At 44.4% G+C, this 16,333-nt stretch overlaps 1 protein-coding gene across 1 annotated transcript in view; it reads left to right on the forward strand.

Moving 5' to 3' along the window:
- Positions 1-16,333, forward strand: part of LOC120997068 (enoyl-[acyl-carrier-protein] reductase, mitochondrial-like) — a 127,635-nt gene that overhangs the window by 103,247 nt on the left and 8,055 nt on the right. The window contains exons 6-9 of the mRNA XM_040426977.1: positions 11,890-11,992; positions 12,179-12,252; positions 15,028-15,088; positions 15,845-15,917. Coding sequence (XP_040282911.1) covers positions 11,890-11,992; positions 12,179-12,252; positions 15,028-15,088; positions 15,845-15,917 — 311 coding nt within the window. The remainder of the gene's footprint in view (positions 1-11,889; positions 11,993-12,178; positions 12,253-15,027; positions 15,089-15,844; positions 15,918-16,333) is intronic.

The raw sequence follows: 16,333 nt of genomic DNA on the forward strand, positions 1-16,333 counted from the left end.
CCTAGGTGTCTTGGACCTGGCACAAACCTCACAGGCTGACACGTAGGACTTGACATCCCTAGTTAGAGTGGGCCACCAATAAGATCTAGAAACCAGATCCTTAGTGCCCTCAACACCCGGATGTCCACAAAAGGCAGAATCGTGACAGTCACCCAACAGCTGGAGACGAAATTGTACGGGAACAAACAACTTATCTGTTGGGGTGGATACCGGTGCCAGATGTTGTTCAGACCTAATGCGAGCCGAGATATCCTGGGTAAGAGCTTCTAAGAAGATTTTTGCTGGTAGGATGGATTCAGGTGGTACCTCAGTAGGTTGAAAAGCCTGGAAGCTCCGAGATAATGCGTCCGCCTTCACATTTTTACTTCCCGGCCTGAACGTGATGGAAAAATCAAAACGAGTAAAAAACAGAGCCCATCTGGCTTGACGGGGATTCAACCTCTTAGCAGACTCGAGAAACATAAGGTTTTTATGGTCAGTGACAACAGTTACACAATGTCTTGCCCCCTCCAGGAAATGCCTCCACTCCTCAAATGCCCATTTAATGGCCAGCAGCTCCCTATTCCCTATGTCGTAGTTTCTCTCCGTGGGAGAGAATTTCCTGGAGAAGAAGGCACATGGTCTCAGATTAGTGAGGCTAGCAGGACCTTGTGAAAGGACTGCTCCTACGCCGTCCTCGGACGCATCCACCTCCACAATAAAAGGTTTCTCCTGATCAGGCTGGATCCGAATGGGAGTGCTACTAAATGCCTCTTTTAATTTTTCAAATGAAGAAATGGCCTCAGTAGACCAATTCTCCAAATCCGCCCCTTTCTTAGTAAGGTCGGTCAACGGTTTAGCAATTACGGAAAAATTCATAATAAATTTACGATAGTAATTGGCGAAACCTAAGAACCGTTGTAAGGCCTTTAAGGATAAAGGTCTTACCCATTCCTTAATTGCTAGTACCTTACCAGGATCCATCTTGAAGGCGTGAGGAGTCAGAACATGCCCTAGAAACAGAATCTCCTGTACACCAAAGACACATTTCTCTTGTTTAGCGGATAGCTGATTCTCCCTCAACACCTCTAATACTTGTTTAACATGAGACACATGGGATTCGAAGTCAGGAGAGAATATCAAAATGTCGTCAAGATAGACAATAACAAATTTACCTAAGTACTCCCTAAGAATGTCATTCATGAAGTTTTGGAACACAGCTGGGGCATTGCTGAGTCCAAAAGGCATCACTTGATATTCAAAGTGTCCTACCGGAGTATTGAACGCCGTCTTCCATTCGTCTCCCTCCTTGATTCGGATTAGATTGTATGCCCCTTTCAGGTCAATTTTGGAAAACCAGGTTGCCCCCAGAACCTGGTTAAATAAATCCGGAATCAATGGGAGGGAGTATCTATTCTGGACAGTGATTTTATTTAATCTCCGGTAATCGATACATGGCCTAAGACCACCATCTTTTTTCTTAACGAAGAAAAACCCCGCCCCCATAGGAGAGACAGAAGGTCTAATATGCCCTTTACCAAGGCTCTCCTTAATATAATCTTCCATGGCCTTGCGTTCGGGCATAGAAAGATTATAAATTCGTCCTTTAGGAAACTTGGCCCCCTCTACTAACTCTATGGTACAATCATAAGGTCTATGGGGGGGTAGAACCTCCGGGGTTGGTGATGAGAATACATCAGAATATTCTTTAACAACAGAGGGTAAAGTATCAGACTTTACTGAGACCCCAGCCTGTACCACGGACAAGCACGAGTCACACTTAGGCCCCCATCTCACCAACTCCCCATTGGACCAATCTATAGTGGGGTTATGTAGTCGGAGCCAAGGCAACCCTAATACCACCTCAGCAGGTAGGTTCTCCAGGACTAGAAGCGAACATCTCTCTGAGTGGCACACACCCACGGTTAGAGAAATCTCCGAGGTACATAAGCTCACCGTACCACCAATAAGAGGAGTAGCATCAATAGCCATGACATGGATAGGAGTTGGTAAGGCAAACATAGGAATACCCAATCTTACAGCATACTCAGAGTCAATAAAGCTAGCCGCTGAGCCAGAATCAATAAAGGCCTTACCCGGCCATTTATCTACTCCCAGAGAAATCGTAATGGGTACCGAAAGCTTACTTTTAGAAAATTCAGGGTGTACCTGGTCTTTAGGTTGCCTTGTCTTAGGAGACTTGACAGAGAGGACCTTCTTAGGACACTGGTTGATCCAATGGTGAGGATCTCCACAGTAAAAGCATTCTCCACGTCTGCGGCGAAGATTCCCTCGGGTCATGCCAACCTACATGGGTTCCTCGGTGGAGACCTCAGCATTGTCTCTGGGATAGGCCTCTGGCTGGACCACCATCTGGGAAGAGAACTGTTGTTCCTGTCGTCTCTCTCTAACCCGTCGGTCAAGTCGGACAACAAGGGTCATCATCTCCTCTAAGGTCTCTGGAAGTTGATAACTGACCAGAAGATCCTTTAATTTATCAGACAGACCTGACCTGAACTGACTCTTCAGGGCTGGTTCGTTCCATCCTGAGGGGACACACCACCTTCTGAATTGGGTGCAATAATCCTCCGCTGGTAAATTGCCCTGAACCAGTGCCTTTAGAGCCGTCTCGGCTACTAGAGCCCTGTCTGGTTCATCATAGAGGGTACCCAAGGCCTGAAAGAACCCCTCCACAGAATATAAACAACTGGTGCCAGCAGGTAAAGAGAACGCCCAGTACTGGGGATCACCCTGTAATCGGGAAATGATAATGCCCACGCGTTGACTCTCGGGGCCAGAGGACACGGGGCGCAAACGGAAGTAAAGTTTGCAACTCTCCTTAAAAGAGAGAAACTTCCTCCGGTCTCCAGAAAAGGGTTCTGGGAGCTTAATCTGGGGCTCAAAATGCGGACTGGAGGCCTGAGGAGTGGAAGAACCTTGCCCTAACTCAAAAGAACTGAGTTTTTCCCCTAACTCCTGCACCCTCTGCGTCAGATTAGAGACATGGTCAGTCAGGGTCACCAGAGGATTCATAATACAGTGGTTATTGGGCCTGTTAATCTGTAACGGTCGCGTACACACACACACAGGGGGGAGGGAAGTGACCACTGCGCTCCACCCTTACCCCTGGCCCTGCCTACTTGCCTCGCGAGTCCTAATGACAGGGGACAACTGGACGGCAATCCCTAACTTGGAGTAAGTGCAGGGATGACAGACAGACAAACAACAGAACGTGAACGGACCGAGTCAATACCAGGAAAGCTGCAAAGTACAAATGGAGCAAGCAGAGAATTGTCAGGAGAAGCCGGGGTCATAAATACCAGGAGAGCAGAGAAGTACAAGAGGAGTCCTAAGAGAGTAGTCAGGTGGGAGCCGAGGTCACAATACCAGGACGGAAGCGCAGTACAAGAGGAGCAGGCAAAAGGATGGTCAGGAACAGGATCAGGTAAGTATTCAGCAGTCCAACAAATAGCCAGGAACCTAGAAATTAACAGGCAACCTGTAGCCAGCAGGCTGCCTGTATTTAGAGTGGGGAGTGAGGGTCATGTGACGTGGCCAGCGTCACATGACCGACAGACCAACCAGTCGAGCACCGAGTGATCAGCTCGGCGCTCAAGGCAGACTAGGAGCAGGGAGCCACCCAGCTAGTAAAGCCGCCCTGGGAATGAGGTCAAACACAGAACCTCATTCTAAAAGCTAAGCAACAGTTCTGCGGGCAATGGGGGACCGAGTGCACCTTCGGAACCCCGTGACACATATTATGCATTCATATATACATCCTAAGTATGATTACATATATCAAAGAAAAATGGCGGCACTGGCTTGGAGGGAAAAATATATATATATTTTTGTTTTTGTAATTACACATTTTTTACAATTACAAAAAAACATATAAAATATATAAATTTAATTCATCCTCTATTTCTGAAATGTTTCTGGTGGGATTTTAACTCACAACCTTCTACATTACAGCCAAGACCCTTAACCACTACACTATAGAGCTGCATGGCCAGTTACTTAAAAAAAAAAAATAATAACATGAGACTTCTGCTATATAGGAATGCTTACTACTAGTAAGTATTTCTATCCAGCAGAAGTCTCATATATTTTTTATTTATTTTTTTAAAGTTACTGGCCATGCAGCTCTATAGTGTAGTGGTTAATCTTGGCTATAATGTAGAAAGTTGTGAGTTCAAATCCCGCCAAAAAAACTTTTCAGAAATAGAGGCTAAATTAGATTTAAATAGACTGACTCGAGCATCGCGCTCAAGCACACGCGATATTCAGCCGAGCATAGCGATGCTTGAGCCGAACTGGTGTTCGGCCGAGAATGCTCACCCAACACTAAGAGAGGCAACAATGCCTCATGATTATATCACTAGAAACTCATGCTAAGGCCTAGTTATGAGTCTAGTAATCTGAACCTACAGCATCTTAAATCCCTATGATGCTGCCAGTTTGGGTCATTTTTTTGCCAGAATTTGCCATCTAAATAAGGCCTAAGAGTTGAAGGACTTGCAGTATCTACTTATTTAATACATGAACCAAAAGTACCAAGAGCAAGTAAAGGATTTGGAGATATTATTTCTCCTTAAAGGGGTTGTCACACAAAAAATATTGTAGTTTTCAAAACAGCACCTGGATCTGAATACTGTTGTAATTGTATGTAATTAAAAATTTTGCATAGCCACTTAGTTATTTAGTAAAATGTATCTGTAGTCCCACCTGCTGTTAGTTTGTTAGATTTTTACTTATTTCTTTGTCCTGCTCACAGAGATGCTGCACATGCTCAATTTCATCCTTCAACTACCTCCTGAGCTGTGATAGGCAGAGAGCTTCAGAAGAAAAGACATGCCCCCTTAGCTGCAGCAGAAATGACACTCCCCCAGATCTGCAGCAGATTTACATTAGTTATGGGATAACCCTGTTAAAAAGGCCGAGCATTGACTTATATGATAGCTTCCTTAACCTTTGGTGGCATTACAGGCCTAAACTTGTAAAAAGCTGATTTGCATATTTTTTTCACGGAAACCCAGAGGAGCCTTGCCTGAACTATAAGACTTCTCATGCCAAGTAGGTGTCACACCCGTGACAGGTGGTAGAAGATCTGAAGACTGGCTGCACGTCAGTGATCTGACAGCTTCTTTTGGTTTCACTTTGTCTATGTGTTGCTGGGATGTCCACACCTCCTTTTCAGGTGTAGCTCATGTGACCATTACTTCTCCCTTCTTAGTCTGGCTTTACCCATCACTCCTTGTGGTTGATAGCTCATTCTCGTTGCGGATCGTTTGGTGTCTGGATCTCGGCTGAGTTTGTGCTTTCCATTTACCCGGAGTTAAGTGTCTTTCCTTTTTGTATTGTGTTTATTTCCCTGTCTCTTGGTACCAGACCTGAGGCAGACTCTTGTTCCTTCAGCTGGGAAGGACCAGGTCGTCTGTGGCCCAATCACTATCTTCAGGGCCTTATAGGGTGAGCCAGGCTTAGGTTCCTGTGGATGAACAGTCCTACCATCGGGGTCTGTTCATTCTGTTAGCAGTCAGGGCTCGGGTTGGGATTTATTAGGTGGTGAACTTTCCCCTTTCCCTAGTTTGAAAGCCTGGTACCTTCTCCCTCCCTTTTGTATTTAGTGTGGAGTTCACCTCCCACACCACACCGTGACAGTAGGCATTTTTCTTAAGGTGAAATAGTACTATCCAAAATTCTGACTAAGGCCTCTCATTCAGTTAAGCCAGTACTGATGAGTGTCTATCACCCTGAAATAGCTGTCTGCAGATGAGTTTCTGGCAAACTTTTCATCCAAATCATGTCTCAAGGTCTGTTTAATAGGTCAAGCATTAACTTATAGGATTGCTACCTTAAATCTGGTGGCATTACAGGCTCAGCTTTCTTATCCTTTTGGAAAAAGATGATTTGCATATCTTCTTCCCAAAAGCAAGTAAAGAGGGAAACATGATGTAGTTGTGCTAATAATATCCCCAAGTTGATCAAGTCTAGTGGTAAATCGAGCAGTTGGACACCAGAGATATCTGGAAGCATACCCTTTTCCCACTAGACACCAGAGAGCTTTAGAAGGGTTTTCCAGGTCAGGATAGGTTGTCAGTATCAAATCAGTGGGGATCTGACACCCAGCTGATCAGCTGTCTGAAGGAGTAGCAGTGTAGGATATTGCATATTAAACTTGAATAAGACAAAGCTGCGCCTCCACTACTAAGTAGATGGCAAGAAGAAGCTCTCTCATGAGTGTGGTGAACTTTTCAAAAAGCTAGTCGGAGGCAGATGCTGAGAGTCAGACCCCCACCAATCTGATATTGATGGGCAATAGTGTTGAGGGAATTGAACTTCGGATCATAGAACCAAACTTGATTCATTCTAACACTTCGTTTTAATGCTGTATGGAGACCAATCTCTGTACGGCATTAAAATGTATTAGTATGAAAAAATTGCCAATTGTCTCTTAAGGACTATTGCCTTTCACTGGATAAGGATTATATAATCGATTGGACTTAACCTAGGTATTATTTTCCAGCTTATGAATTATGCTACTGGACACATAAATACCACTGCAATGGATCCTTTCTGCCAAGGATGGAATAACATTTAGCATGTGAAATTGGAAATTAATTTTAAAAAGTCCTTACGTTTCACATTGTAGTTGCTACAACCCCCATTATTTCCTAAGTGCCTGCATTCCATGATAGGCACAGTCTTACTTCTGTAGATGAAGTGGATCAGCACTCACTTTTTGATGCTAATAAATCTTCACTTTATTGCCATAAACAAAATACAGGCATGTGTGACGCTTTTCGGCTAAACAGCCTTTTTCAAACAAGCATGTCATGTATACAGCATGGTACATATATAACAAAAAGAGGTATATTCAAGATGGAGTCCAATTATAAAAACATTCCCCTTAGGGGCGTATACCCCCTGATTTGTTTTATAACATGTGAGATAGACCCTATCAGGGGGTATATATGCCCCATAGTGGAGTGTCTTTATACTAGGTCTCCATCTTGAATATGCCTCTTTTTGCTATATACACTGCTCAAAAAAATAAAGGGAACACTTAAACAACACAATGTAACTCCAAGTCAATCACACTTCTGTGAAATCAAACTGTCCACTTAGGAAGCAACACTGAGTGACAATCAATTTCACATGCTGTTGTGCAAATGGGATAGACAACAGGTGAAAATTATAGGCAATTAGCAAGACACCCCCAATAAAGGAGTGGTTCTGCAGGTGGTGACCTGACCACTTCTCAGTTCCTATGCTTCCTGGCTGATGTTTTGGTCACTTTTGAATGCTGCCGGTGCTTTCACTCTAGTGGTAGCATGAGACGGAGTCTACAACCCACACAAGTGGCTCAGGTAGTGCAGCTTATCCAGGATGGCACATCAATGCGAGCTGTGGCAAGAAGGTTTGCTGTGTCTGTCAGCGTAGTGTCCAGAGCATGGAGGCGCTACCAGGAGACAGGCCAGTACATCAGGAGACGTGGAGGAGGCCGTAGGAGGGCAACAACCCAGCAGCAGGACCGCTACCTCCGCCTTTGTGCAAGGAGGAACAGGAGGAGCACTGCCAGAGCCCTGCAAAATGACCTCCAGCAGGCCACAAATGTGCATGTGTCTGCTCAAACGGTCAGAAACAGACTCCATGAGGGTGATATGAGGGTCCGACGTCCACAGGTGGGGGTTGTGCTTACAGCCCAACACCGTGCAGGACGTTTGGCATTTGCCCGAAAACACCAAGATTGGCAAATTCGCCACTGGCGCCCTGTGCTCTTCACAGATGAAAGCAGGTTCACACTGAGCACATGTGACAGACGTGACAGAGTCTGGAGACGCCGTGGAGAACGTTCTGCTGCCTGCAACATCCTCCAGCATGACCGGTTTGGCATTGGGTCAGTAATGGTGTGGGGTGGCATTTCTTTGGAGGGCCGCACAGCCCTCCATGTGCTCGCCAGAGGTAGCCTGACTGCCATTAGGTACCGAGATGAGATCCTCAGACCCCTTGTGAGACCATATGCTGGTGCAGTTGGCCCTGGGTTCCTCCTAATGCAAGACAATGCTAGACCTCATGTGGCTAGAGTGTGTCAGCAGTTCCTGCAAGACGAAGGCATTGATGCTATGGACTGGCCCGCCCGTGCCCCAGACCTGAATCCAATTGAGCACATCTGGGACATCACGTCTCGCTCTATCCACCAACGTCACGTTGCACCACAGACTGTCCAGGAGTTGGCAGATGCTTTAGTCCAGGTCTGGGAGGAGATCCCTCAGGAGACCGTCTGCCACCTCATCAGGAGCATGCACAGGCGTTGTAGGGAGGTCATACAGGCACGTGGAGGCCACACACACTACTGAGCCTCATTTTGACTTGTTTTAAGGACATTACATCAAAGTTGGATCAGCCTGTAGTGTGTTTTTACACTTTAATTTTGAGGGTGACTCCAAATCCAGACCTCCATGGGTTAAAAAATTTGATTTCCATTTTTTTTTTTTGTGTGATTTTGTTGTCAGCACATTCAACTATGTAAAGAACAAAGTATTTCAGAAGAATATTTAATTAATTCAGATCTAGGATGTGTTATTTTTGTGTTCCCTTTATTTTTTTGAGCAGTGTATATAGACATTAAGCCCGTTACAATAATGGGCGCTAGAACAGTAGTGCATAAACATTAGAAAGAACAGTCTATATTAATAGCAAGGGAATTTGACTACATTGTATTTCTTGTTTTATTTTATTTTTTGCAAAAATATTTGGGCAAGAAGTCAAAAGTAAAATACTAATAAAAATAAAATGGAAACGTATATATCACAATACAGTAAGTATAATTATTATTGCCTTAATGTAAAACTTTGTAGCAATATACAATATCAGAAGCAGATATTCAGGAAAAATTTTGTACTTTTTTAACTCTTGAAAGATTTCTTGTAAATATTCTGTCTGAATTTGGCAACAGTTTGCCTTGTTCAGGATCATCTACAACCTTTACAACCAGATCTGAAAAAGTTCTAACTATTGATAATGCAATGGCTGAGACTGCGGGCTGGTGTCTGAGATGTCTGGCACTGACTAGTGATGCTGAGACTGCTGGCACTGTGACTGGTGGCTCTGACTGATGGCTAAGAAGACTGACACTGACTGGTGGATGAGACTACAGGCACTGTGACTGGAGGCTGAGACTGCTGGCACTAACTGTTGGTGGTGAGAATGCGGCTGTGGCTGAGACTGTTGATTGCGGCTAATGGCTGAGGTGACTGGCACTGACTGATGGTGCTGAGACTGCTGGCACTGTGACTGGTGGCACTGACCGATGGCTGAGACGACTGGCACTGACTGATGGCTGAGACAGCTGGCACTGACTGGTGGCTGAGACGACTGGCACTGACTGGTGGCTGAGACGGCTGGCACTGACTGGTGGCTGAGACGACTGGCACTGACTGGTGGCTGAGACTGTGAGCACTGTGACTGGTGGCTGAGATGGCTAGCACTGACTGGTGGTGCTGAGACTGCAGCTGTGGCTGAAACTGTTGACTGCGGCTAATTGCTGAGACGGCTGGCACTGACTGGTGGTGCTGAGACTGCTGGCACTGTGACTGGTGGCAGTGACTGATGGCTAAGACGACTGACACTAACTGGTGGCTGAGACTGCAGGCACTGTGACTGGTGGCTGAGACTACTGGCACTGACTGTTGGTGCTGAGAATGCGGCTGTGGCTGTGACTGTTGACTGTGGCTAATGGCTGAGACGGCTGGCACTGACTGATGGTGCTGAGACTGCTGGTACTGTGACTGGTGGCACTGACTGATGGCTGAGACAACTGGCACTGACTAATGGCTGAGACGGCTGGCACTGACTAATGGCTGAGATGGCTGGCACTGACTGGTGGCTGAGACTACTGGCACTGACTGGTGGCTGAAAAGGCTGGCACTGACTGGTGGTGCTGAGACTGCTGGCACTGTGACTGGTGGCACTGACTGATGGCTGAGACAACTGGCACGGACTGATGGCTGAGATGGCTGGCATGGACTGGTGGCTGAGATGGCTGGCACTGACTGGTGGCTGAGACAACTGGCACTGACTGGTGGCTGTGGCTGGTGGCACTGATTAATTGCTAAGACAACTGACACTGACTGGTGGCTGAGACTGTGGGCACTGTGACTGGTGGCTGAGACAACTGGCACTGACTGGTGGTACTCAGACTGCTGGCACTGTGACTGGTGGCTGAGACGACTGGCACTGACTGGTGGCTGAGACTGCAGGCATGGTGACTGGTGGCTGAGAGTGCGGGCACTGTGACTGGTGACTGTGGCACTCACTGATGGCTAAGATGAATAACACTGACTGGTGGCTGAGACTGCGGTTAATGGCTGAGACAACTGGCACTGACTGATGGCTGAGATGACTGGTACTGACTGGTGGTGCTGTGGCTGGTGGCACTGACTGATGGCTAAGATGACTGACACTGACTGTTGGCTGAGACTGCAGGCACTGTGACTGGTGGCTGAGATGGCTGGCAATGACTGGTGGTGCTGAGACTGTGGCTATCGCTGAGACTGTTGACTGCGACTAATGGCTGAGACGACTGGCACTGACTGGTGGCTGACACGACTGGCACTGACTGGTGGCTAAGACTGCTGGCACTGTGACTGATGGCTGAGACGACTGGCACTGACTGGTGGCTGAGATGGCTGGCACTGATTGGTGGTGCTGAGACTGAGGCTGAAACTGTTGACTGAAGCTAATTGCTAAGATGGTTGGCACTGACTGGTGGTGCTGAGACTGCTGGCACTGTGATTGGTGGCTGTGGCTGGTGGCACTGACTGATGTCTGAGATGTCTGGCACTGACTGATGGCTAAGACGACTGACACCAACTGGTGGCTGAGACTGCGGGCACTGTGACTGGTGGCTGAGACTGCTGGCACTGTGACTAGTGGCTGAGATGGCTGGCACTGACCGGTGGCTGGGAGTGTGGGCACTGTGACTGGTGGCTGAGACGGCTGGCACTGACTGATGGTGCTGAGACTGCTGCCACTGTGATTGGTGGCACTGATTGATGACTGCTACGACTGCCACTGACTGGTGGTGGAGACTGCAGGCACTGTGACTCGTGGCTGAGACTGCAGGCACTGTGACTCGTGGCTGAGACTGATGGCACTGACTGGTGGTGCTGAGATTGCTGGCACTGTGACTGGTGGCAATAACTGCTGGCTGAGATGGCTGGCAGTGACTGGTGGTGCTGAGACCACTGGCAACAACCGGTGGCTAATCCTGCTGGCAGCAGCAGCTGCTGTGTGTGCGTCTGACAGGACTGTAATGGCGGTGCTTCTGTTTCATGTAATGGCGGAGCTCAAATTGACACAGCACACCATAATAACGGCGCGCTGCTGTGAGATGTCCAGGTGGCGTGTGGTGCGCCGTGTGTTCATTGGCTGGCGGCGCACTGATGTGGGCGGTCTGGGCGGCATGTGGTGCGCTGTGTTTCTATTGGCCGGCGCACCGCGCATGCGCACTTCATTAATGGGCACACACACACGGACACAGCGCAGGCACACAGGGCTTTTATTAGTTAGGATATATATATAAATATGTACCATGCTATCTTGAAAAAGGTTGATTAGCCAAAACACATCACATCTGTCTGTATTTTCTTTATGGCAATAAAGTGAAGATTTATCAGCATCAAAAAGTGAGTGCTGATCCATTTCTTCTACTTGGATGTATGGGCCTGCAACCCAAGATACTACCACCTTCTTCCAGAGTGCCGACTGTTCTAGTTAAATCAAAGACTCTGGAGGTGGTCAATAATGTGGTTATTTATTAAACTATTTCTGCTTTTCTACTCAAGTATAAAATTGACTTTATATTGCTCAACTTACTGTCTTTATTATTTTCTATGTATTTTGAAGACCTAATGTGGCTGAACTGAAGGGGAAACTATTGTCTCTCGGTGCCAGCTATGTTATAACTGAGGATATGCTGCAGCAACCAGTAATGGCAAATCTATTTAAGGTAATTCTGAACACAGTTCTCCCTGTATATTTTCTAGATTCCATTTACAGCTGTAAAGCTTCGGCAGTGGCTGGGTTTCAGAACAGGCTTGTAAGTAGTAATCAGAAGTGACAGTATGAAGTAATTATCAATACAGAGTACATTGCTGTATGAACTTAGCTGGCCATGCTTTCATTTTTTTTACAGGTGGTTGATAGGCCCAAATTAGCTCTCAACTGTGTAGGTGGAAACAGTGCGGGAAATCTCTTCTGCCATCTCAAGTAGGTTTCATTTACCCAGAGTATATAAAATTTGCATTACCAATAAAAACAACTATGGTGACCTGATTGCAACCCTGCCATAGGAGATTATGCGCTAGGATTTGTTTGAGAAATAGATAAGAAACCAGGCTGAAACTGAAGGCTGGACAATCCAAGTCCACTAGCCATTTCTAGCATATATTAGGCATGAAACTCTACATTGTCTGCCCATAGGACTCTGCTTTATTTGGATTGTATACAGGGCACTATGCCTGTATACAACACATTACGAAAGCATTTCTACCTAGAGCAAGTTTTCTAGAAAATGTAGCAAAGTAGTGACCACCTACCCTATGTTACTGCAGGATGTTTGCTATGTCCACAATAACCAAGAGGACTTTTATCAGTTTTCCGTGGAGTTCAAATTCTTTACTATTACTGGCTGATATCTCCCCCTTGTGACAGTCCCCAGAAGGAGGGACAAAGATCAGACAGATACCAGGTGTACGCAATGGAATCTCTCTCCTGGTGCTTCCCATAAGGTTCTTTGTATTTACCATGAAGCCTGAGGGTCCACACCTTACATAAGAAAATGTATTTACCGGTATATGACAAGACATTAAAGGCTATGTACACCTTTGGGGGCAATTTTTGTTTATAATTGCAGTTCACTCATTTTTGGCTAAAAGTCATATTTTTTATTGACCTTTATTAAAAATATTGAGCCATTCTGTCACCAAGTGTTAGCTGTTTTTCTAAGGCCTTTTGCACACAAACATTGTGCATCCCTTCCGTGCATTGGGGACCGCAATTTGCTGTCCCCAATACACGGGCAACATCCATGTGGAGGCCAGGACAGATCGAGACCCATTCAACTTGAATGGGTCCGTGATCCGTCCGCACCACAAAGAAATAGAACAAGTAGTGCTTCCGTGGGGTACCCATCCGTGCTTCCGTTCCGCATGTCCGTGATTGCGGACCTATTCAAGTGAATGGGTCTGCATTCGTAATGCGGAGTGCACACGGGCTGGTGCCCGTGTATTGCGGACCCACCGTATGCGGGCTGCAATACGACCACGGGCACACGTTTGTGTGCAAGAGGCCTAACTGTGTGAATCCTACTTGCCAGTCATCTAATAACTTATCTATAACCTACTAAAAGACTAAATTTAAGCCACATTCTTATCAGTAAGATTAGAACTGAGCTATAATGAGTGTTTATCATGTCAGAGAGCAAAGATAAGAAGCCTGTCAGCTCCTGGTCTGACGGAAAAGACAGAAAATCCAAAGGGTGCTACTACAGCATGTCAGCTATGTATGCAAAAAAAAGATTCCATATTTTTAATAAAGACCAATTGAAAAAATGATTTTTAGCTCAAAATAAGTACAATGCAATAATAAAAAATGCCCAAAGGTGTACATAGCCTTTAAATTATTACAAATACATAAAAAAATACATGATTTGTACCGCTGTCCCTAAAAAAAAAAATGCTGGATTAATATGTTCACCTTTCCTTGTAGTCTGTAGAAATCATGTTTATGTGACTCATAGACAAAGGTTAGCAGACAAACATACATTTAATCATAAAGTCCTAAAAATGGAGTATGGTTAATAATTAAGTACAGTTAGCAAAACCCATGTTCATTAACCACTGAATTTCTTTCATACCCGTCACAATTTTAGACAAATCTCATCACTTAGAGGGAACTTGTGAAATTGTATTGCAGTATGTTATGTTGTATGCATGTTGCTGACAGCTGTTTCCATGTGGAGACAAAAATGGAAATCGAGTATAACAGGCAGCTACCCAAAGACAAGACCTTATTTGTAGTAGAGCTGCTCTTAGTTACACGGGGACTATTGTACATGTCCTAGAGAAAAGTGCTCCAGAGAAAATTTATAGTTTGCCTTTTGGCTTAATTCTGCCCCTTAAACGGCTTCCCACTCACTGATGTACTGTTACATTACTGAGCGCAATGAGTTAATGATCAGTGCCATGGTTATGGTGCAGGATCGTGAGCTGGACCCCCACCATGGCTTGCAGGCGCCAGATATAGCAGACACCCTGCTCTCACTGCTGAGATCAGAGATACCTCTGATCCCAGCAATTTAACCTCTCAGATGTCATGTTCAATGGCGAATATGGCATCTAGGTGGTTAGACAGTCAGGATGTAATATAATGTCAGAAAATAGCCCTATACACTGTACATGTAATACATGAGTATTACAGTCTATAGTACAAGAGATCGAATGATCGCCGGTTCAAGTCTCCTAAAATGTAAATACTATTTCAATAAAGTTTTAAAAAAATATTAAAAAAAGCAAAACTATCAACATTGAAAAAAAAATTGCAATGGTAACGGTTGAAGAATGGAACTGAACTTGCGACCACCTCATGAATGTTATTGAGGTGGACAAGAACAAACAATAGGTGGCACTATACAGATAGATTTCATTGAATTACATGCAGTTTCCGTCTTCAGATCCAGGAGCTGGTTTGAAAAATATAAAACATTTTTTTTTGCGGGAGGACCTCTTTACCATATTTTCTTAGGGGTTAAATGCTTGTACTGATAAACTGAACAAATGACCATCTGAATAACAGATACTGTAGGATCAAATCCATGGGTGTCCAGTAGACTGAACAATACTTTTTTCATTGTTGAGTAATAATTTTTTCATGTATGAATTAATACATTACTATATCTAGAAAAAATTGTTCATAAATGTCTATATGTGCATGTAAATCAGGTTCCTTTTACAAATATGCATAAACATCTTCTATGTGCCATAGGTATGGGAGTACTATGGTAACATATGGAGGAATGTCAAGGAAACCAACTCCTTTACCTGCTGTAAGTACATGCATTAGTATGAGATTATCCACTTTTATAATTTTGTTTATTAGCTCATTGCCCAGAGAACATTTTTCAGAGTTTTCCATTCTTCATGCACACAACACAAAATTAGCTCAACATCTGGATACTTACTGACCACAGTATTTCTTATTAACACATTAACATCCAATACAAGTATAAGGTAGATTTATCTAGTAGTAATGGATGAATGACCATTTGTTAATGGGCATTAGGTATTCATGACTTCATGGCTTGTATCGTGGTAATTATTTATGTGCATATGTGTAGCCGTTGATGTAGAAGATACATTTGACACAATATTATGCCCTTGAGACTGCACTGAACGTTACTGTCACTTCTAGATGGTAACTATATAAAAGGGCAACTCTTTTTTATGTAAATTTAAAGGGATATTCTGAACATAAGCTTTAAAGTCCTACTGATTAGATTTGCCATCAAGGTCTTTTTGATGGGGGCCTGACCACCGAGACCCGCACTTCAGCCTAGAACTGAGCTTCTTAGACTTTTTTTTCCAAAACAGCACAATCCTGGGTGTTGGAAATTCCAACAAATTTTAGAGTGAAGTGTCTTCCTTTCTTCCTTCTAAGCATTGGTGGTGCCCCAGCGATCTGACCATCCCATTATTTAGACATAAGAAAAGCATATCTTATTGATATGACATTCGTGTTTATGGCAGGAAAGTCCTGTTAAAAATATTATTTGTAGAATAATTATTCTATTTTTTATTTTTAGAAAGCATTAATATTTAGAAACATAAAAGTATGTGGCTTTTGGATGACACAATGGAAGAGAAACCATATGCATGGTAAGTACACATGAAACACTTGCATATAAAATGCAAAACCACTTACAAAAGTTAAGTACCCAGATTGTTAGCTTTTCTGTTAATAATCCATTATACTAAAGGGAATGTATATTAACAAGTATTGTAAGTATTCAAGTAAAAGAGCACTTGATGTGCTGATCTAAAGAACCAAATCTACGGGGAGGCATTGCTTAGAAATGTGCATATAGGTAGTCAACTGGATGAAGTAGATAATTGTACATACAGGGGTGAACACAGATTTCATAGGGCCTCGTATCAAAACATAACATGGGTCACCGCAGTAAAACTTATTTTTTTTTTTATTAATCATCATAATTTTTTAGCCAAGCTCTGTTAACACTGATGCCCCATGTCGCACTCCATTATCTCCTTACTGTTTTGCCTACATCGTGTAC

Source organism: Bufo bufo, chromosome 4 (assembly GCF_905171765.1).
Source record: "Bufo bufo chromosome 4, aBufBuf1.1, whole genome shotgun sequence".
NCBI classification, from domain to species: Eukaryota; Metazoa; Chordata; class Amphibia; order Anura; family Bufonidae; genus Bufo; species Bufo bufo.